Below are 24044 nucleotides of genomic sequence, written 5' to 3'. Positions count from 1 at the left end.
CCCCACCCGGCGGCTGCGAAAACATTTTCAGCCAAGGTGCACACCGTGTGTAAATCATACGGGCGTGGTCTGACGCGATCTGATGCTGCGCGTTTCGAACGCAGCTTGTTGAGAATTCAAGATAAGCGCGACAATATCAAAAAACGGATTTGAAAGGACTTTTACATTGCAGTTTTATCAAAAAGTAAAGGTCGCACACGGATACCAAAGCTGTGAAAGAGATGTGAGTGCGACCAAGGAGTGCGATTCACCACGGCGTGAGTGTAATTTATACTCACCCTGTGCTTACAGCTCTCTCACGACTTTGGTACGCGTGTGCGACTCTTACTTTAGTTGAAAAAAAAAAAATAAAACTACAATTGAAGTGTTCTTCATGTACGGGTTTTTTTTATAGCATGCTTCTCAACTAAGATGGCAGCAAGTGAGTGTAACTCTTGCGAGTGAGTATTCCCAGCATTGCCTCCGCATATCATTGCATTTAATACTCTTTTGTGCATGAGCAAATTTTCCACATGTTCTCTTTTCTTTTCACGGTGGATTCGTTTTTCGGCTACTATTGCTTCCTTACATTACTCACTGCTCTGCCGGATCCCCGACACCAGCATCCGGCTTCTTATTGATCTGCTGGGAAACACTGGATGTTGAAACGCATCAATCACCGGTTCGTAGAGTCCGATACGGTTCATATCCAAGCTCGAATCTTACCAACTACGAGAAAGTCATCTAAGTCGATGTTGGGCCCTAAAACATTTTGAATATAGGGCATGATTTTACACTAAAAATGATCATTAGCTTATCGAGTTCGAAAATGCTGTCATCTATTGTATATAACTAGTGTATGAGGTTATGCCTTATACAGAAATCATTCATACTTTTTTTTTGTCTGTATTAACGAGATTTTTAGCCCTAGGCTAGTTCATCTTGGGACCCACGCTTAACTTCTCTTCCGAAGAAAGAACTCACATTTGGCGAGTTTTGTCGGGAGTGGGATTCGATCCCAGGTCCTCGGCGTGAGAGTCACGTGTTTTAATCATCACACCAGGTCCGCTCCCATTCATGCCCTACGTAGAACAGTAGGCCGTCCCTTATTTTGCAAATAATGGAAATCTTTTAAGTTTGTTGTTGGAAAATGATAGCTCAGAAATGATCGTGTCACAATTTGAAGTTCGTATCTCAAGGCTAAGTGGTCCCTCAAGGGGCCTAAAGTAGTCAAAAATTGTATGATACTAAAAAAACATGAATTTTTTTGATAAGAAAATACGATATTCCACTAAAACCGATGATCTCAGAACCATAAAGTGCCGAAAATGTGCTTAGAATGGCGATATCTCCACTCGTTTTCAAATTATTTCGCAAAGTAGGGTAGGTTTCCTTCGGGAACTGTAAAAATGGTCAAAAATGCTGATTTTTCTGCCGTTTTTTGCCGATAACTCAAAAGCGAGAGGAGATATCGCAATTCTGAGCACATTTTCGGAACTTTTGGGTTCTTAAAAAAAAAGGTTTTTTTTAGTCCCATACAAATTTTGACAACTTTAAGTCCTTTGAGGGACCACTTAGCCATGAGATACGAACTTCAAATTTTGACACGATCATTTCTGAGCTATAGGCCGGGCCCGTAGCGTAGTGGCTACACGTTTGCTTCATAAGCAGATGGTCATGGGTTCGATCCCAGCCCCGGCACTTTCGTCAGTTGCTCTTTCCCCCTGAGAGCAGCTGACACTGACCCTCTTCTGAGCCGATGGCTCAAATGAACCCGGATACTTGGACATCGGCGAACGGCAACCCATAATGGACACCCAGTCGGACTGGAAACAGGAACAACCAACAGCCACACATAAACATCCTCGAGCTCATCATTCTACCATGATAGGGTAGAAAGTGAAAGCAGCGCAATGGCGCGGCCACCAGTTCGATGTAGTACAATTAGAAATAGAATACATTTAGGCGCTGTACAAAGCAGTGCAGCTTCCAATAGGAGGCAATCAGTGAAGTACTGCTGTGTGCGTTCAAGATGCAAACGGTGCCCAAATGCGCTTCAAACGCGGTAACACATGTTACCAAAGGCAACGTAGCAACCATAGCCAATATCACCGCCAACCTAGGATTCGAAAGCTCCCACTGACATCGGGTTACTTGTTAGAAACTTACCGCATTTGGTGTTCCCGCATTTGATATTTGCATTTTGAATGCACACAGCAATACTAGATTGAAAGTAGTGAGCTGGATTTTTGTATGGTGAGATGTTCAATTCTGCATTTCTGCAATGAATAAAAATTTCTGAGCTAATGCAATCATTTCCCAACAACGAACTTATAATATTTCCATTTTTTTGCAAAATAAGGGACGGCCTAGTAGAACAGCTCTTTCATTCTCAATTTTAATCCATTGGTAGGTAACTTGATTGTTGTTGTTAATTAACCAACAGTGATAATTTGAGAATTTTTGATGTACTTTACGAAAAGTCATAGTTGACCATTTTTTGAAAAGTAAATGATTTGCGTGATTTTTTCTTTCTATGTCGATGGCGAGTTAGAGGCACAGTGGAGGATGCAAGGTTTCATTGCGAATTGCTAAGATTTTCTGACTATTGATGTTGTCATCGTATCAATCGGGGATGGTAATCCTTTGGTATAAGAATGTGATATTTTCTACTGAACATCCAAACAGTCACCGTTTTCTAATGATTTTCGTTTCATTTTTTATCAATTCGATTAGACTGATGAAGTACAACCATCTCTCGCTATTTAGCTAGGTGTGTATGTTGTGCTCTTATCCTCGTCTGTGATTTCAGTAGTACACTAGTTCATATGGGGGAGTCATGTTAATAAATTACCGTAGTACCGAATAAGGTCGATTCTTTCCGATCGTAAAGATACTATCGCACTATATGTATATTCTCTTCTTCTTATTCAAATGCATCAGTATTTTAAAATCGATAAACACTATATGAAAGCTAGTTTTAGTCATGGACATCTCGTACGTGTTATGTAGTTTGGTTTCAGTGGCGATTCAATGTGCCTCACACGCGGTTTGGGAATGTTTGGAGTTTAACCGTTTTGTTTTTTTTTTCTAGAACCTATGTTTGACCTGTATTTTTTGATTTGCTGAATGCACGTAGTTGATTTGATTTAAATCGTTTCATATATGTTTCGTAGTGAGTTTGTGTGTGAACCGCACTGTTGGTTGTTTTATTGCATATATTTTTTTCCGACTATTCACTATAGGTGATGACTCTTTTGTGCTATACTATTCACTTGATTCTATTGCGTGGCTTGTTTTTTTTTATTCTCGCGCTTAAAACAATAATCACTAATTGAGTGTGACAATAAGTTACGTTCAATTTACAACTGTACAGAAACATTATAGATACGACTATTATAAAATCGCGAATCGAATTCGATTGATAAATAATTATGACGATGTCAATGATGAATGTTCCGTGTCGGAATTCTGCTTTGGAGTGGCATGTTGCCGCAGCTGTTGCAGTATGCAAATTACGATTTCACCGCTGCAGCTACAGGGAAATTGTGGAACGGGGTTGTTGGAAATCAGAGATACGCTACTACTTCGATACAAACCCATTATGTTGTTGGCTAGAATGCTTTCCTATCCGTCATCTATCTAGGAAACAAATGGACGATGCATTAAATGAGAAAGGAATGGTGTTTGTTAGCCAGCCAAACATGGCCGGTAATTATGTCCGATTAATTGGTTGACAATGAGCAATTATGCATTTTTTTCAACATTCGGAAGGTATTGTGTATATTGGATTTATTCAATGTATATTTTATTTCCCCGGAAATATCAAACATGTGATTTATTTCTAGGAATGGATTAATAAATACTAGATTTCGGGAACAGTCTTCTGCTTTGAGACAGCATTAACAGATTGTGGTGGCAACCGAAAGAACAACAAGAAAGCATGGATCAAAACGACATGTAGAGGTTTTATTCAACTGTGAATGGCATGATATAAGACTGCACCACTCCCAACCATTCGCAATGATTTAGAACGCGATTAGAAAATGAATAAAACTATCCAAGATGTGCATAAATATGTATCCTTGGGAGCAACGAGTGAGTTTTTATTATCAAAGGAGCTTTTGAATACCTTCCGTGCAGCATAACGGCCTATGGAACCAGTTAATCTAAAAACGACCATTACAATTGCTACCTCGCAAATACCGAAAGAACGGATCTCAATATTCAAACCAGCAACAATATTGATAACACACCGACCAAACCGCACTACCCTTTTCCACTTCTTCTGCCTGCGTAGCCACATACCATTCCCACCAAAGGAGAAACACCGCCACAGGTCATCGCGTTCATTTATGATACAATATTTACAGTTGATTTGCCGCAATAATTTATTCATTGGAGAGTAATTTAAAAATTTTCCTATTAATTTTCGCTCATTGATTATTCGTTTTCGACTGCTGCTGCTGCGTTCAGCCGCCTCCGGTCGACTGGGGTTATCTCATTTGTAAAAGTGCTTTCGCATGGCGCAGTACCAAGGTAGTTTGGTGGAATCGACACATTACTTGGAAAACAGTAGCAGGCAGTAGAGAAGTAGTACAGCGGTAACGACAATGAGTATCCATAGTGTGATGATGAACTGTTGTTGATATGAAATGTTGATGACGTTGCATTGTAATCTATGTCGGCATCTTGTTTAACCCGTTATTGTCCAAAATATTTCATTAAAGGGAAAATTCTTTGAGGAATTGTGGGAGCAAACCCTGTAAAATCCGATGACGAGTTCTAGGTGGAATTCTTGGGACAGTTTTGAAAGGAGCATCTGAAGAACCATGCGAGGAATCCCTGGAAAGATCCCGGAGTAATAACTGAAAAAAATTTTAATTCCAGAAGGAATCCTGAGGCAAATCGCTAGTGGAATCCATAAAGAAGTCCCAAGAAGTAGTTCGATAAAAAAACTCTGTAGAAATATTGAGAGGAATTTTTCCAGAAATCTTTGAAAGAATACCGGGAGAAACTCCTGAAAACACTAAGTAAAATTCATGGAGGAATCCAGGGGGAACCCAAGGGAGAACCTTAGGAGGAATCTAAAGGGGAACTAAAAAAGAATCTCCAGAAGGAATCCTAGGAAGAAACTCAGCAGGTATGTCGGAAGAATCCTTGGAGGAATCCTGGAATCTGTAGAAATCTTAGGATGTCTCCTAGGAGAAATCCCAGGAGGAATCCCAAGAGGAATCCCAAGAGGAATCCCACGAAGAATCTCTGGAGAAATCCTTGGGGATACACTGAAGGCATCTTCAGAGTAACATCGGGAGATGTTTCAGGAGGAAGCCCGGGAGGACCTCCTGGAGGAATTCTAGGAAGAAACACTGTCGAAATTCCGAAGGAATCCATTGGAAAATTTCTTGGAGGAAACTCGTTAGAAATCCATGAGGAATACCTGCAGGAATCCTTGAAGAAAACCCGGAAGAAATCTCGGAGCTCCAGAAGGGCTCTCAGGAGGAAACCCCAAATAAATCCCGGAATAACCACCCTTACGAGGAAATCATTGCAACATTCACTAAAGGAATATCTGGAGTAATTGGAAGACACTTTTATCTGAAAATTGGTTCTGAACACAGTTAGACTCCTACTACACGGTTGGATCGGGGGTGCTGTAGGAATCCGTGTTGTAGGAATACCAGAGCTTATGGGATTTCGCCTAATTGGGGGTTTGAGCGAATATCTCACAGGTATAATCCAAGATAGCGCCATACTTTCTTTGGCAAAGTTGTAGTACTAGAAAATATCTACCACACAATGCAAACTAACATCCAATTAGTTGGCAATTTGGCCGATAGAGGCGCTATGTAGAAGTGGTTGCTATGTACACTCGCCATTAGTAACACGCATAAGTTATCACATGCGATATTTCAAGATCTACTTTATTTGGAACAATGCTGTCTTTGGCAAAGTTGTTCTGTAGGTCAAGAACAATCTGGTGATGCACCAATTATTTTGTGATTTCGCCATTAGATGGCACTAGTTGTCAAGTCAAATATTGAACTTCTCTTGCTCGCGATCCAGAGCAGATAGAAGAGGATCGTCTTCGGCAAAGTTCTTCAGGAAGTCAAGAGCTATCCAACGATTCTACGTTTAGTTGGTGTTTTAGCCACCAGGCGCTAGTTGTCAAATAAAGCTTTAAACTTATCTAGCTCGCGATCCACAGCAGATAGAAGAGGGTCGTCTTCGGCAAAGTTCTTTGGGATGTTAAAACCCATCTGGTGATTCAACAATTAGTTGGTGATTTCGCCACTAGGTGGCGCTAGCTGTCAAGTAATGTTTCAAACTCCGCTATCTCGGGATCTAGAGCAGATAGAAAAATGTCGTCTTCGGCAAAGTTCTTCAGGAAATCAAGATCAATTTGCTGATTACAAAAATAGTTTGTGATTTCGCCGTTAGGTGGCGCTTATTGTCATGTAAAGTTTTAAAATGACTATCTCGGAATCCTCAGCAGATATAGTAGTACTGTCTTCGACAAAGTTCTTCAGGAAGTGAAGAGCATTCTGGTGATGAAACAATAATTTGATGATTTTGCTGCTAGGTGGTGCTAGTTGGCAAAGTTTTAAACGTTTCCATCTCGGAATCCATGGCAAATAGAAAAGTGTTATTTTTGGCAAACCTCTTCAGAATGTGTAGAGCAACCTGGTGATTCAAAAATTAGTTGGTAGTTTTCCAGGGGTGACAATCGCCGCCGCCAGCGAAGAAAAAAATTAAATCATCTTCACCCAATAGAACAACATTGAAGACTAGCGTTTTCATCGCCGGAAAAAGGTTCTACGACGAACCTCAATGATAAATAGTCGACCACTAACGTTCTTGGTCTCCTCTTTGCTCCTTGTAAACGAGCGACGACCGGCCAACCAAACACCAAGTGCAAGTTTAAGTTAAGCAGAAGTCAGAAATTGTTAGAATCAAGTCACAGTGACTTCTGCTCAACAAAAACCTGCGCTGCCGTAACTCTTCCAGAGCAAAGTTTCATAACAACCAGACAACATACTGTGTTATCCGATATATATGTGTATTTTATACATTTATATAACAAAACGTGTTACTTGGGATAAAAAATAATGAACTAAATTTGTTTTCATTGTGGCTGAATGAGCAGGTAACATAACAAACATGATAACAACCAAGTATACCCGTGATACCAATAAAATATCTCATTATGTTGTCATAAAAGGCATCCTGATAACAACTTCTGTACATCTCTCAATTTTATCCAATTGAAAACTTATTTTGATATCAGAAACATATTTGCAACGGTCTGATAACTAACTTCCGTTGTTGTTGTCGACGATGATGCCCCCAGTTTGACAGGTAATGGTAACATGAACTACCAAGTTGATAACACAAAATCGTAAAATGAGTTCTGGAGCGAACACTAGTTATCAGTTTGTTACTGCTCAGTTATTGTACTTTGCTCGGGTTATGTGACAAGTGTGTTACTTGGGAAGGATTGACAATGCAGAGGTCCGTTGTTTCAACCCAGTTGCAAACTTTTTTGTATATTAAAATTCATGTTTGTGTGTTACTGTGCGACAACACAGGCTTCGTCCTTTCGTCGCTTTGCGCACTTGTCAGTGAAACAAAACGAAGGAACATTTCATTTTTCTTCATAACGCAAGCTCTTCATGACGATTGGCTGCAGAAAATAGTCATCCAATATGAAACGGGTAACGATGACTGTCTCGTTTTCTTTCTCGTCGTCGACTTTTCTGCTCGATTGTCAACCCTGAAGTCAACAATTAGTTGATGGTTTTGCCACTAGGTGGCACTAATAGACAAGTGATTAAATTTAAATTTCTTTATTTCGGGACCCAAAGTAGATAGAAGAGTGTTGTTTTCGGCAAAGTTTCTCAGAAAAGCAAGAGCAATGTAGTGTTTCAACAGTTAGTTGGTTTCGCCGCTAGGTGGTGCTAGTAAGCAAGAAAAGTATTAAACCTCTCTAGCTCGAGATCCACATTATTGATGCACTGAACGGCGGCTTGCGGTGAAAATTACTATTCTGAGGGTCAATTTAAATACACAACGCCACTAAATTTGTGCAGACTGATTTTCGTTTCAATTCAACAGAATTATGTTTTCAATTTTACCATGGACTCGATTTTCAATTAAAAAAAGTTTCTGCTGGCAACCGGATTCGAACCAAGAACCTTGACATCACCAGGCTCGCACGCTACCACTCGGCTATCGAACCGGTTGATGTGAGAAGAAACAAAACGCACACAAGAAGCGTTGGTGGGTCGATGATCATGTTTTGCCATAGTAAATTTAAAAACATTGTTATGCTTGGCATTACTGCAAGCCGTTTTTCAGTGTGTTGATGTTTGATCAGCTGTTTGCTCTAGTAGCCCAAGTAACCAAAAGTTCCGCTTCCCATGACAAAATGCACTTTCAAGTTCCGCGAAGTTCAGATAAAGTTAAAAATGGAACTTTCTGGCTGCTTAAGAGGCTAACGATGAGCCTTGCTGGAACTTCGGTCACAAGTTCCGGCAAGGCTCTTTGTTGGCTTCTTAGGCAGCCAGAAAGTTCCATTCGGAACTTTATCTGAACTTCGCTAAATTTTAAAGCTGTTTAAAATGCTACTCGGAACTTTTAAGTTCATAGAAGTTTAGTTCAGTAGCATTGTGTTTCAATGAAGATTATATTTATTTCTTTTACAGAAAACAACTGTTTAAGCATACACGAATAAAAGACAAATATGAATTTATCAAATCAATGAATACTAGGCTTGAGTAAAAAAAAAAATTGCCACCCATCGGATTCGAACCGATAGTCGCTGCGTGAGAACCCTACGCTCTACCACAGTACTACAGTTGCGATTGAGTAAAGAGCAGCTAAATTCTGACTTGAATCGATTTTCTGTCGGCAGCTAGTTTTGCACATTTGTACAGTAGTGAAGTTAGCTTGACATTGTCAAGTGTCTTCAGCAGCGCAGCAATAAGTCGGCAGACTATCACGCAGGAGGATCCAGTTCAAATCTACATAGCAGAGACATGTGTGGAAATATAATTATCAGAAGCAATTTCCAGACATGAATCACAAATCCAACCAACAGGGAAAACACATTTTTGGTTTCAGCATGAATTTTGTCAAAGTTCTGTCAGAAGCTGCTTAGAATGCTATCCAGCGTGCTTATGTGAACTTTCAAGTTCCAAAATTACTTAAAAATGAAGCTGCTTAGAAGGCTAATGAACCACCTCGAACGAGCTGCTTAGCTTATAAAGTATCCTTTTATCTGAACTTTTGGTTACTTGGCAGTGTTCGAAAGTGTCGTGACTCCCGATGTAGATCTCCCATTTTGTACAACCCACCCACTACATTCGTGAGTGCTGGCAGTAATTGAGATTTGCGCAGTGTCAAATGAAATCGCGACAATCAACCGTGAGATGTACACGGTATCAGACTAATTGATTCAATTCGAGCACTGAAGAAGATCCCAACATCCGGATCGAAACGTTGGCGATGAGATAAGAAAATCAATGCTTTTCTTACACAGAAAACCGAATTCCCACTAGGATTTCTCACAGGAATTTCTACAGGAACTCCTATAGGAATGCATCCAGAAATATCTGTAGGATTTTTTTTTCAGGAATTCCTTTTGAGATTGCATCAGAAATTACCACTGGGATTCTGTTATTTCTTCAGGGATTCCCCTAAAAATTCTACCGAAAATACATCTGAATAATACTCTAGAGATTTCTTAAAAAGAATGCTTTGTGAATGCTGTCAGTTATTTCTTTTTAGCAATTAATCAAACATTTTATCTTGCAATTCCTCTGGGGATCTTTTCAAGAAATCCACTACATATTGACTTCCCTATAAATTTTCTATTGGTATTTCTGATTTCTTCTAAAAAATTCTTGATGGGAACTCAGCCGGGATTCATGCTAGAATTTCTCAAGAAATTTCTGCTGGGGTTTCTCTAGGATCTCGTTTTAGGAATTCTTCCGTAGATTTCCCTTGGAATTTCATTTGAAATCCTAACGGGGAATTTATCATTGAGTTCAATAAAATTCCTCCAGTATGTAATCCATCTAGGAATTATTCCAGGGATTCAACAAAGCTGGGATGCCTCTTGGGATTTCTTCGGAGATTGCCAGAAGGAGTTCTTCAGAAATTACTCAAGGGATATATCCGAGAACTCTTCGAGAAGTTTCTACAGATATTATTTATGGGATCCTTTCAGGGTTATGATTCAAGCTGCGCTAACCAGTACCACTTCCGCTGTCGTATACTGTCTTCTGTAGAGCACAATTACTGTAAGCTATGAGATGGCAGTAGGGATATCACAAGAAGAAATAGTAAAAGATTTAATATTTCTGTTAGAAAAAGTAAAAAAAAAAATATTTCTCATGCTAAACACCCACTCCAGTTTTTCAATTGTATGTCTATTTATTTGTTTGATTTTTTCATACTGATCACCATACTTCACAACAATTGAGAAAGGTTATATCATTCTCCAACTGAAATGTCCCACAGAGATCTAGGTCTCTGATAACCGTATCCCAGCCACCAATCGCTTTTCCTACTTCGATTCAATTCTCGTCCCCACTGTCTGATATTGCAGCAAAAACAATTTAATTCGTTTGGTTTTCCCGGATACCATTTTGCCACTGTTATCTGCTTCTGCTGCTTCTGTTCCTTGCTGCTCCGAGCGGTAACCATGCTGTGTCGTTCCACCCACTCGATACCACACCAAGCCCCACTATCTCGTACTCGTTTTGTACAACTTAAAGCCATGTCTGTACATTATAAATAGCATAAGCATGATTATGTTTTTCTTCTCTTCTGCACGCTCCCTCCCACTCTATTAGGTCGATGGATGTGTCGTCGTCCCTGGGTTGCAAAATTATCTCTACCGTGCATCATCAATATTGGGCCCTCGTTGATGGCGAAGAGGGAGGAACTTCAACTTACTTTCAGTGGCTGACCCTGACTGGGACTCCACCTCACGATGGCCACAAGACATACCCTTCTCTGCTGGTGCCCTGCTTCAAAAGTAACTAAGAGCTGTGGAGACGTGCGACGATGGAGTTGCAAAATAATTTGAATAGAATTTAAATTAAAGAAAACTTATCCGATGTGATGATTTGCACGTCTCCGCTTTTCGTGCACAGTGGTCCAGATGAGGTTGCTCTATTGGTTTGCGATTTGGATGAATGTTGGACTGATATGTTAAAACTGGAGCTTCGTATATTGGCGCTACAGTCTTGGAAAATCAAGAGGACTGTTTGACTTGTGTTGACCTTTTGACTCTAGCTCTCTTCAAGGAATAGATGCAGAATTACTGATACGATAACGACAATCTTTAACGGTTCAAAAGTGTAAGAGTAACGAGCAGTACGATCCCGTCCTAAAATTCTGCTCATCTCTAGATACACACTGCTCTCTAGCGTCATCTAGCGGATAAAAACAGAATAAAACATACCATAATCGGATAGATCTTGATGTCCTGATAATCTTTTTTGCAGTCTAAATTATAATATGTAGTCTGGATTTCAATGCAATGATTTTACATTTTTTTTAGACATCTAAAAAAGATGCCACAGTAATTCCCCCTTGAAGAAGACTCGAAGTAGAAACGAAACGTGGGGACAGTTTTAAACCAGTTTTGATTTCTAACGACTGCCTAAAGGACACCGATACAATTAGCTCAAATTCTACATCAAACATATTATTCAGAAAGCAGCAACATATCACAAAAAATATTAATTATCTATTGTAACGTCTTCCAACTATCATTCTGGACCACTGTGCCATCATTTTTCACTCCATTCCTTACCATCAGCGCAAACACTACCCCTTCTAAGATAACCCAACTAACCCTAGTGGTAATCCATGTGCGGTGCATCGAGCCCGGTGTGAAGTGTCAGAGTGACGCCACGATTAACGCTGACGGCCGGATAAAAGACCCCGTACAGGTCACGGAACGCGACCGACCCCTGGGGCATCTCGTTGACGATGAAGTGCAACGTGTGCCGTTCGAGATCCAACAGCACGCCGATGGTGCTGCCGGAGGAGATTCCCCCCTCGACCCGGCGCTCGTGCACGGAATTGTGCTGGAACCATGACCGCTGACGATCGATGTACATGGCAAAACCCTTATCGTCCTTGCCTGCGTCGAAGAAACGAAACGACAACGATGAGAAACTATTCTTTCAAGCTCCTTGATTTTGCAACTTACCCAGCATCTTATCGCGGGCCACATCAATCCGAGCGATTCCGAAGGCGGGATCGGTGTCGGCCGTGTATTTGTCGATGGTAAACTCCCAGTAGTGCACTCCGCGAGAGAACCCGACCGAACCGAGGGCTACCCGGTGCTCCCAGCCGTCGACCGAAACGGTTCGGTTGTCGTTGATAAAGTTCAGTCCAGAGCCGGGTCCGCCGCTGAGGCTCGAGTCAAAGGTGAACCACGCCACTGTGGAATGAAAGTGAAAGGGGAAAACCGAAACCGGGAAACGATACAATCAGTGCAATTTGTTACAGTTTTGTGGCCATTGGGAAAATATAGAAGGAATATCAACATTTATGATATAGAGTAATAATATATGCGATGAAAAGAAATGAAAAAGCGAACAGTGTATCAAACAATTGTCCGTACAGCGATTTTTTCGTCATTGGGTAAAAGCATCAGTTTGGGCCAGTCAGTCGTTCTGGCCAGGCCATAGTGCGTTATTCAGCCTATTGCGATCCAAATCGAAATGAATTAATTTTTTACGAGTAGATCCTAATAAAATATGTATGATGATGACAGCTGTGAAACCCATTCCTTAAAAAATCAGCTTTAATTTATTTATTTTGACCAGGGTGCTTCTATTTTGGCCACTCCCATAAAAAATGCACGTGCTTGGCCAAAATGGATATCAAAGTTGAAAATATGGCCAAAACTGATGCAGTACAGTGTAATTTTGGAGGTGATTTACTGAAATTTTGAGTAAAATCAGATAAAAGTGCAAAATATTATAGAATTTTTAGTAAAACCTAGAAGATTTTTTGACAAATTTTCATTACATTATATCCCAATACGTACTGGATCGAATATTTTCAAATTTGTTTGTGATATACTTAACTGCATAAGCAGAATTTCATATTTTTCGTATTGAAAAAAAAAAATATCCAAACAAGAATAAATATTGAAATTTCAAATGTTAGTTTCCTTTAAAAATAAAATAAAATATTTCATCCACTATACCTTAACGTAGGTATACAGTATTGATATTTTTTTTATAATAAATGGCCAAGCTTTACTAAATGTTTATAACTTTTAGAAAACTTTAGACCATCTTCTACAACAAAAGTTAAAGCCAGGACCACTCTCTTCTAAACACATTCCCATGGTCGATAAACCACGTCTCTCCGCAACCACCAAAAAGTCATTGCTTCAGAGAGGGACGAGTGCACTTCGCACCCCCAAGGTTAGCTGCGTAGCCTGCAGCAACGAACATAGATGACTTGCTTTAAGGAATCCACTAAAACAGCATGCTGGCGCTTAGCCAGTTTACCGAGTGGTCCTTACCACTCCCTTTGTCTTCAGAAGGCGGGCAGGGTCAGCCACCACGCCCGCGTTTAACTGTTTTGCACGCATCCAGAACTAATTCTTACGTGCAACACGATCTGACCTACTGAAGGCAAAGGTGTCACTGCCCTTCAGGGCCTATCAGCTGCACCAGATGGTATGGCCTCCACCTGCCTCAGCCCTTACCGGAGACCCCTTTCCAACCGCGGGCTCGGATCCAACCCAGCAGACCAACGCCACGACAGCAACGATACCTGGATGTTCTCTCCGTGGCCACTTACTTACTGTAAGGGTCGATTTCGACCGCAGGGCATCTGTATGACCTACGAAGCCAACTTCGAACCCCTGGACCACCTCTTGTAGCTCATTTGAAAGAGCTATTCTTCGAGCCCATGCGCCACCTCATCTGTAGCTCCAAGAGGATGTGCTTGATATCCGTGTAAACGGCATTCCCGCCAAACTCATCCCTACACATCCTTTGGACAAGATTGTCTTTATGCAAAAATAAGGGCACACGAACAAAACGTGTTCCGCCGCTTACTCTAAACCAGCACAAACCGGACATTCGGGAGAACCCGCATTATCGAAAATGTAGATAGTGTCGGAAGCAACCCTGGACTGAAAGGAGCTGAGTTAGGTGGAATGTTACTTCCCCATGGAGCCTGGTCATCCAACTATCTAACCTAGGGATCAACCTATGGGTCCACCATATCCTTTGGTAGAACTGTCTCAAGCGCGCTGCCATTTGACCATGGAGACCATCCTTGCAGTCCTACGTATGTCTCTTGTGTTACGCATTTCGAAGCACTCTATGTCTTCTCTGATAAGGATGCCGATAGGCACCATACCTAGTCCAGTGATGACGCAGTGCACGTCGTGTGACACGGTACGGTACGCGCTCGCAACCTTCAGGTGCATCAGCCAATACGTACTTTTAAACCACCACCTCAGTTTTATGGTGAGCCACCTCCAGTTTCCTGGATCTTATCCGCGCCTCCACAACCTCGATCGAGTGGGCAGTAGTACACTCCACTTCATCGACCGATTCACCGTTGACTCGTCAGCAAAGCCTAACCTCAACACCTCGTCGTACATGACACTCCATAACACCGGACCCAGGATGGAAACTTGCGGGACTTCTGAGGTTATGTGAAAGCATTTCCGACCTACCTCTGTGTCGTAAACTAGTACTCGATTCTGGAAGTAAATTCCGAGAATCTTGTATTGGTACCCGCATGAACACGTTATTTACATCCAGAGTCACTACACAGTAGCGAATCCCTGTTCTCTTATGCTGGAGCGCTATCTCGGCGGTTTTTATAACCAACAGGATAGCATTCACGATCGACCTCCCCTTCCATAAGCCGAACTGGCTGCTCAAGGGACCATTTACACCCTCGGTGTACCTCAACATTCTATCGAGGATGATTTTTTCGAGCATCTTCCCCGCCGTGTCGATCAAACATATTGGTCTATATGCCAACGGGTCTTCTGGGTGGTTTCCCGCCTTTGGCAATAGAACCAGGCTCTGCCTCTTCTAAACTTCAGGCAAAACTTCCTCGTTCAGGTATTTCTGCATAGCAGACCTGAACATCTCGGGAGCCTCTGCAATATCTACTTTTAAGGCCAGGTTCGGAACTACGTCCGGACCTGGGGACCTATCTACGCTAAGGGACTTTGTTATCCTGCAAGTTCCACATCGTTGACCCTCTCCTTATCACCAGCCGCAGTCCCCGGCTGTGCTACGAAAGGAGGTCAAGGACTAGGAGAAAACCCCTCGATGATCCACTCCAACATCTCTGGAGACTGCTCTGTAGCAGCCATTACACCTCTCGTCTTGGCCATCACGATCCTGTAGGCATCACCCCACGTATTAGCATTGGGACTCTGACAAAGACCCTCAAAGCAGGCTTTTTTGCTTGCCCTTATCTCGGTCTCCAGCACGGTTTTTGCAGCAGCGAACACCACCCGCCGTTCGTTTCGCTCTTCCTCCGATAGTGCTCGCTGCATCCGCCGCCTAGCCCGTAGGCAGGCGCGGCGCAGATCCGCAATCGCTTGAATTCACCAGTAAGTCGGTGGTCTCCCATTTCTAGGGTGGAATCGCCTAGGCATGGTCGCATCACACGCACGGGTGAGCACCGCTACCAGCTCGTCGCGGTCTAAACCAAGTAAGTTTCACTATCGGTGGAGAACCTCTCTAATACCCCTTCGTCGAAGTATGATATCTTCCACCTGTGAGAGCTAGGATTGGCCTAGCCGCCTCGTCCTCTACCCGCTGCCTGTTGTTGTTGTAGTCGATACTGTAGCGAACCACCAGGTGATCGCTGCGAGTGTAGCTATCGTTTACTCTCCAGTTCGAACTACTTGTTGGGCCAGGACTACAAAAAGTAACGTCAATAATCGACTCCGCACCGTTGCGACTAAAGGTACTCTTGGTCAGTGCTGAAAAATTCATTTCGTCATATCTAAATTCAATCACCTACAGCTCATTTTAGAAGCTGAACCTGAGAATGTGGTATATGAAAAACTTGTGCGGCTAAACCAGTTCTGCAAGAAAGTCACGGAAAAACCGTTATTTTTCGATTATTTAAGATAAATGTCACGGACTATCTTGGAAAAATGCCAATGATATTCATGGTGAATATCATTTGGCATTTTTCGAAGGTAGTCCGTGACATTTACCTTAAATATTCGAAAAATAGCGTTTTTTCCGTGACTTTCTTGCAGAACTGGTTTAGCCGCACGAGTTCTTCATATACTACATTCTCAGATTCAGCTTCTAAAATGAGCTGTAGGTCATTGAATTTAGATATGACGAAATGAATTTTTCAGCACTGCTCTTGGTACCGACATTAGCCAGATCAACATCTGACCCCGTTGGTTCGTGAAACGGCTTCCCCTTACCATAGGCGAATCTACTGGGGGTGCCGGGGGTGCCAGGCACCCCCTAGAATTTGAAAGCGTTGCTATGAGATATGGGGCGATGAATGATGAATGGATGAACTAATGAATATTTTGTTTGTAGTGCACCCCCTTGGCAAAAATGGTAGTTTCGCCAATGCCCCTTACCACGACCCAGGCATTGAAGTCACCCGAAATTACCAACGGCCTTCACCCTCTTAGCACGGTCGTCATACAACCCAGCATCCGGGTGAACTGCTCGATCGGCCACCGCGGAGGTGCATAACAGCTACAGAAGATGACCCCGTTTACTTTGGCGACCACAAAGCCCTCATAGATAGTAGACACCAAATCCTGGACGGGGTATTTACCCGTCGGCCATATCGCCGGCATTTTTTTGGACTCATCCGCGACCCAATTGCCGTTGCCGACGGGTATTCGGTATGAGTCCACTTTATGATGGCGATATCCGTCTCTCATTTAGAAATTGTCTGAAACAGCAGTGGTTCAGGTTCAGCTGCGGTTTCTGCACTGTGATTTGTTCACTGCGGCTTTCTTGAAGGCCTGGCACCTTGGACTACCCGTTAAATGCCTGTTCACGGATTTCCCGGTACAGATCAGACGACTGGATGGACTCGTACAGCCTTGTGCCTTATGGACTTCGGCGACGCATCTTTTACACAGTTTGCTCCTGTCGGCGCTTTGCAGTCCCATGAATTGTGTCCTGATTCCAGACATTTGAAACAAACCTCCGGTGGCTCGTGCAATGTCAGATTTTCACAGCACTCGTCATATTTTGATTGTCAGAGATTGGCAATCAAAAACCCCAAAATAAAAACGGGTTTCTTTCAGGTTGTGCGTTTCTTTATTTGACTGTAGTTCTGGGAACACTTTTGTAAGTGTTGAGAAATGATGAAAACGATTCTGTGATTCTGTTTGAATTTCTAAAAAACGCATTATTGATTGCTAATTGAAGATTAATTTCGCACACAAACAATCAATTTATACCAGTGAAATATTCACGATTTCATCAGATACAGCGATCACTACCGGTGTGCAAGTCCTCCAAGACATCATAACTTTTTAACGACCCTTCATGCCATCATTATCACCCATTAAGCCACTAGTGGCCTTGTCAACGTGGCCAAGCCTCGCGCGAATAAGCACGTCACGTCGTCTGAGAGTATCTCGTAAAACAGAATCAGTGGAAAAATGCATCCTTGATGTCCCTTTCCTTTCGCGGAAAAGAACAAGAAAGAAAAAAAATGAAAATGGAATACGAAATGTGGAGGATCTGCCGAGTGACAATGAAACTCACCTTCCGCCGTCTGCAAGCCAATGAGTTCCGAGTATTCGCCCTCGCCGGTGCTGTTGAAGGCCTTGACGCGGGCGTTGTACATCGAGTTGAAGTGCAGCCCATCGACGGTGCAGATTGTCTCTTTTCCGCAGTACACTTCCTGTGGGTTCATTTGTTTGTTTGTCGGTTCGGGTTCGGGTTCGGTGTCGGGATCCGGTGCGGGAAAAGCGCGTTTCCAGCGGGAAATAGAAGAGCAGAATAAAAATAGCGTGATTATTATTTGTGTGTTTTGGGAGTGGGACCAGGACGCAGGACAAATATAAATGGGGAAATTTTCTATACAAAAACTGTGTTGTGACTGGAATTCTTGGGAGAATTTTGGTTTCATTTGGAGGGGATAAAATTTTGCTGAACAAATATGATTACGTTTGCAACTTCGTTTGCAATTTTTTTTTCTAGTATTTGGTTTTGATAAAATTAGATGGCATGCCATATGCAGTACATTACAGGCTGAGTAATTATTATTGATAAGTGGGATATAAAAAAGATGAGATCATCTATATATATAAAAATGTAATGGCATACGTGGGACCGCGCATAACTTGCAAACGGATAGTCAGATTTTGGTCGTCTTAGTTTTGTTCTGTTACTTTTTACCCAAGGAAGGTTTATGAGGCAAAAAACATGGGAAAATTGAGAGTTTTTGATCGATCAATCTTCCATACATTTTGTGACCGGGGACTTGGTTTTGGATAGAAACTTAAAACGTCAAAAAACGCAGTAGGCAAGACAAAGTTTGCCGGGTACAGCTAGTTGTACAATAAATTTACATTCAGCATTGTTGCACTTCAACATGTTTTGCCACTACGGTCTTGAACCACAGCGTTATAGCAACCCTCTATCTGCTATTATTTATATTTCTTGGTGGATGTTCGGGCAAGCGTAAAGTTAAAAATCAATGGAAATGGAAAAGGACTTGCGATTGGAAACTCGGTACGTGGAACTGCCGATCTCTCAACTTCATTAGGAGCACCCGCATACTCGCCGATCTACTGAAGGACCGCGGGTTCGGCATCGTAGCGCTGCAGGAAGTGTGTTGGACAGGATCCATGGTGCGAACGTTTGGAGGTAATCATGCCATCTACCAGAACTGCGGCAACACACGCGGAACTGCGGAACAGCTTTCATCGTGATGGGTGATATGCAGAGGCGCGTGATCGGTTGGTGGCCGATCGACGAAAGAATGTGCAGGTTGAGGATCAAAGGCCGATTCTTCAACTTCAGCATAATAAACGTGCACAGCCCACACTCCGGAAGCACTGATGATGACAAGGACGCATCTTACGCGCAGCTCGAACGCGAGTACGATCGCTGCCCAAGCCACGACGTCAAGATCATCACAGGAGATTTGAACGCTGAGGTAGGCTAGCAGGAGGAATTCAGACCGACGATTGGTAAGTTCAGCGCCCACCAGCAGACGAACGAAAACGGCCTACGACTCATTGATTTCGCCGCCTCCAAAAATATGGCCATACGTAGCACCTTTTTCCAACACAGCCTCCCTTATCGTTACACCTGGAGATCACCACAGCAGACGGAATCTCAAATCAACCACGTTCTGATTGACGGACGGCACTTCTCCGACATTATCGACGTCAGGACCTATCGTGGCGCCAACATCGACTCCGACCACTATCTGGTGATGGTCAAACTGCGCCCAAAACTCTCCGTCATCAACAATGTACGATACCGGCGACCGCCACGGTACAACCTAGAGCGACTGAAGCAACCGGATGTCGCCTCAGCATACGCGCAGAATCTCGAGGCCGCGTTGCCAGACGAGGGCGAGCTCGATGAGGCCCCTCTAGAGAACTGCTGGAGTACAGTGAAAGCAGCCATCAACGACGCAGCCGAGAGCACCATCGGGTACGTGGAACGGAATCGACGGAACGAATGGTTCGACGAAGAGTGTGTAACCGTTCGGTTCCAATTTGAACTTGAAGGCTCCACCTCAAGTAACTTTTCCCGAAATAAGACCTTTTCATAAGGCAATCAAGAACAGTCACGCTCACTGGTCGAGGAATCGCGAGTGAGTGCGGGTTCATCATTGATGCCATGCCAGGTCAGACAAGATGCGAGAGAGTTCGAGCAGTTTGAGCTCGGGCAAAAAACTAGCACAGCCCTGTTGATATTGTGCTCGCCCACAGAGGGTGCTGCGTACAACAGGATGGGCAAGCATAAAACGACGTAGCATAGAGGCCATTTCGCCTTCTTATGTTGAATGGCATTATATAAAGGAATTGTTTGAATGCCGAAATTTCTCTTTTGTACAAATTGTGATCCTCGTAAGAAGTTGTAGTGCGCGCGCGTGTAAATAGTAAACGTTAATGTAAGAATTGTGTAATAATTGTTCTTGTTGGTGAAATTTCTTTTTAAGTCTGTGTTGTTTCTTTTCTTAAACTATAGGGATTGTTAAAAGTGTTAATCGGTAAAAATGTTAGTAAAAGTTATCAGTCGTGATCATTCGTCAAAATATGTTAGTACGGTTAGTAGTGTTAATGTCCTAAACTTAACCTAAAATTAATGTGTAACTATATTGATAGAAACAAACAAGTTAAAATAGCAAACAAGAGAACAAACAAGTACCGAGAACAACGAACACGTTAAAACCACTATTACAAGAAAAAGGTAAATATAGTGCAGAAAAGTTATAGGTTAGGAGTGACGTTAGGGTGTTAATCCATAGTGTTCAGGTCCGCGTCAAGGGACCTTTTTCTTTGTATCTTTCAACAAGTTACTCGACAGTGCGGCGATGAAAGAGTTTCCCGTGGCGAACGGGAGGGTTTCCGGCGAAGCTGATACCGACGATATGGCAGTCCGATAATTGTCGGCTCCAGTACTATTCCGCCATTGTCTCCGGCCACGGAGAGTAAGCCACCGCCATCGCTCGTCGAGATACCATCGCCATCTTCTGAAGGCCGAACACCTGGACGCCCCCCCCCTTTACAAACGCAACCAGTTCCACTCCGGATCCGTGAGAAAACACCAAGAAAGCATGCAAGTAAGACCCCTATTGTGACGTCACAAATAAATTGTCAAGTTGATAAAATTGAACTAGCCTCAGGTGTAGCCTATCCGTAGGAAGAAAGAGCAGCCCTGAGTTTATAAGGCCTTTCACCAATGTTCCATTGCTTCGTTTTCCCGGGTTCAGAACGGAACCGTCAAGCCTCGTCTTGCTTGGATCACAGTTGTAGTTTGTTTGACCCCCCCCCCCCCCCCATTATATGTTTGCCTATCCTATACATTCAGCCCTTTTTGTGGAGAGTCTTCCTAAACTCTGCTCCTGCTCGAATGAATCATCCTCTGCCTGAGTATTGGGTCAATGAAATACCGTAAACGACCCTGTAGATCCTTATCCCGCTGAGCCAGCGAGTTTCAAGTGCAGAACGGTTTTGGAGGAGAAGAATGCAGCGAGGGCGGTAATGCTGCAGCAAGGGACTCGACAGAACGTGGAACGTTATAAACAGAAGCGGAAACAGCAGACCCGCCTCTATCGGGAGAAAAAGCGCCGCCTGGAAGCAGCGGAGTGTGAAGAAATGGAACTGCTGTGCCGTTCCCAAGAAACACGGAAGTTCTATCAGAAGCTCAACGCATCCCGCAACGGCTTCGTGCCGCGAGCCGAAATATGCAGGGATAAAGACGGAGGCCTTTTGACGGACGGACGTGAGGTGATCGAAAGGTGGAAGCAGCACTTCGATCAGCACCTGAACGGCGTGGAGAACGTAGGCACGGGAGCCCACGGCAACGAAGGAAACAACGACGCCAGTGCAGCGGAGGACGGAAATGATCCAACTCCCACGCTGAGGGAAGTTAAGGATGCCATTCAGCAGCTCAAAACCAACAAAGCAGCTGGACAGGATGGTATCGCAGCTGAACTCATCAAGATGGGCCCAGAAAAGTTGGCCACCTGTCTGCATCGGCTGATAGTCAGGATCTGGGAAACCGAACAGCTACCGGAGGAGTGGAAGGAAGGGGTAATCTGCCCCATTCACAAGAAAGGCGACCATTTGGAATGTGAGAACTTCAGGGCGATCACTATTTTGAATGCTGCCTACAAAGTGCTATCCCAGATCATCTTCCGTCGTCTGTCACCTAAAACAAATGAGTTCGTGAGAAGTTATCAAGCCGGCTTCATCGACGGCCGGTCGACAACGGACCAGATCTTTACCGTACGGCAAATCCTCCAGAAATGCCGTGAATACCAGGTCCCAACGCATCACCTGTTCATCGACTTCAAAGCGGCATACGACAGTATCGACCGCGCAGAGCTATGGAGAATCATAGACGAAAACGGCTTTCCTTGGAAGCTGACTAGACTGATTAAAGCAACGATGGACGGTGTGCAAAGCTGCGTAAGGGTTTCGGGTGAACTATCCACTTCACTCGAATCTCACTGGGGACTGCGACAAGGTGATGGATTCTCATACTTACTCTTCAACATCGCTCTGGAAGTTGTGATGCCACAAGCCGGGCTCAACAGCCGGGGAACAATTTTCACAAAATCCGGTCAATTTGTGTGCTTTGCGGATGACATGGGCATTATCGGCAGAACATTTGGAACGGTACGGTGGCAGAGCTGTACTCCCGCCTGAAACGCGAAGCAGCTAAGGTCGGCCTGGTGGTGAATGCCTCAAAAACAAAGTACATGCTGGTAAGCGGAACCGGACACGACCGGATCCTTCTGGGTAGTAATGTTACAATATACGGGGATACCTTCGAGGTGGTGGAGGAATTCGTCTACCTCAGATCGTTACTGACGGCTGACAACAACGTGAGTCGTGAAATTCGATGGCGCATCATCAGCGGAAGTTGGGCTTACTACGGGCTCCAGAAGAAACTGCGGTTGAAAAAGATTCACCCACGCATTAAATGCGCCATGTTCGAAACGCTAATAAGTCCGGTAATCCTCTACGGACACGAGACATGGACCATGCTCGAGGAGGACCTGCAAGCACTCGGAGTTTTCGAGCGACGCGTGCTAAGGACGATCTTCGGCGGTGTGCAGAAGAACGGTGTGTGGCGGCGAAGGATGAACCACGAGCTCGCTGCATTTTACTGCGAACCCACCATCCAGAAGGTGGCCAAAGCCGGAAGGATGTAGTTGGCAGGACAAGAATGTCGGATGACAACCCTGCAAAGCTGGTGTTTGCGACTGATCCCGTGGGCACAAGAAGACGTGGAGCGCAGAGAGTACGATGGGTGGACAAGGTGAAGCGTAACCTGGCGAGCATGGGCGCGACCGAGCGGCAGCCACAAGCCGAGTATTGTGGCGTATTATTGTTGATTATGTCTTGTCTTAAATGTGATGTTGAGCAAATCAATGTATATATGGTTGTTAAGACGTGGTTTCTATCAAGCTAATAAGCTTATAATACACGATTGGCGACGTTGAGTTGGTTACGACACATGGATGTTAGAAGAAGGACAGACGAAGATAATACATTCAAGAACCAGGGAAACTCCGACGATACCGTGACTGGCCACACACAAGATGGCTGGTTGTGGTTGAAGAGGACATAAGAGCACATGACGACCAGAATGATTTGAAGCGATTAGGCCAGGGCTAAATTCAGTGGAGAGGGATTTTTCATTTGGCTTGAATTGAACGGAGCGAATTGTAGCTCAACAAATAACAAGAAATGCTCAACCACTTGATAGAAAAAATACGTGGGTAACGCAGTTTTGTTTGTCTATAAACAATTCACTGCATGTCGATCGATTTCCCCAAAGTAAAAGTGCAAAACATTTTCGAAGTTTTGTACAAGTAATTAAAGTTATCTTGTTTTTCCATCCCCTTCACCATATTGAACGACGTCAGCTTCATAACCACCTCCTGTCAGCGCATCAAACCACTCAGAAACATATCCGGAGACTACGGGCCAGGGAAGAAAAAGTGGCTCAACCAAAAGAATTTCCTCTTCGTAATATTTTACGGCAGGTTGTGAAAATTGTTATTCTTCCATCTTCTGCAGTCCACCACCTCACTCGTTCCGCACCGGTCGGCCTCTCTGGGAAGATCCGTTTGGCCTGAACCTATGGTATGTGTGTGTTCTGCTTAGCTCACTCAACCTGGATGAAGGAAAGCAAAGAGACCAGACGCGCCAACTTGGTCAAATTATTGGGGGGGCAAAGCCTAGTTTTTCGGATTTTTTGTATGGGAAAATCGGAAAATCTTCAAATATTGGGGGGGCAAAACCATGCTTGCCCCCCCTAAGTTGGCGCCTATGAAAGAGACCGTTCGGAGTA

General features: G+C 43.5%; 1 protein-coding gene across 2 annotated transcripts in view; it reads right to left on the bottom strand.

Annotated features, from left to right (window-relative positions):
• Positions 1-11497: 11497 nt before the first annotated feature.
• LOC109424163 (E3 ubiquitin-protein ligase TRIM9) overlaps positions 11498-24044 on the bottom strand; it is a 540509-nt gene continuing 527962 nt past the window's right edge. For both annotated transcript variants that reach the window (XM_029859592.2, XM_029859600.2), the window contains 3 exons: positions 17760-17898; positions 12209-12442; positions 11498-12139 (listed from right to left, as the gene is read on the bottom strand). In XM_029859592.2, coding sequence (XP_029715452.2) covers positions 11850-12139; positions 12209-12442; positions 17760-17898 — 663 coding nt within the window. In that variant the 3' untranslated portion in view covers positions 11498-11849. The remainder of the gene's footprint in view (positions 12140-12208; positions 12443-17759; positions 17899-24044) is intronic.

This window comes from Aedes albopictus, chromosome 2, assembly GCF_035046485.1.
Source record: "Aedes albopictus strain Foshan chromosome 2, AalbF5, whole genome shotgun sequence".
Classification (NCBI taxonomy): Eukaryota; Metazoa; Arthropoda; class Insecta; order Diptera; family Culicidae; genus Aedes; species Aedes albopictus.
The sequence above is the reverse complement of the archived record's forward strand: the minus strand, read 5'-3'. Positions and strand labels throughout refer to the sequence as shown.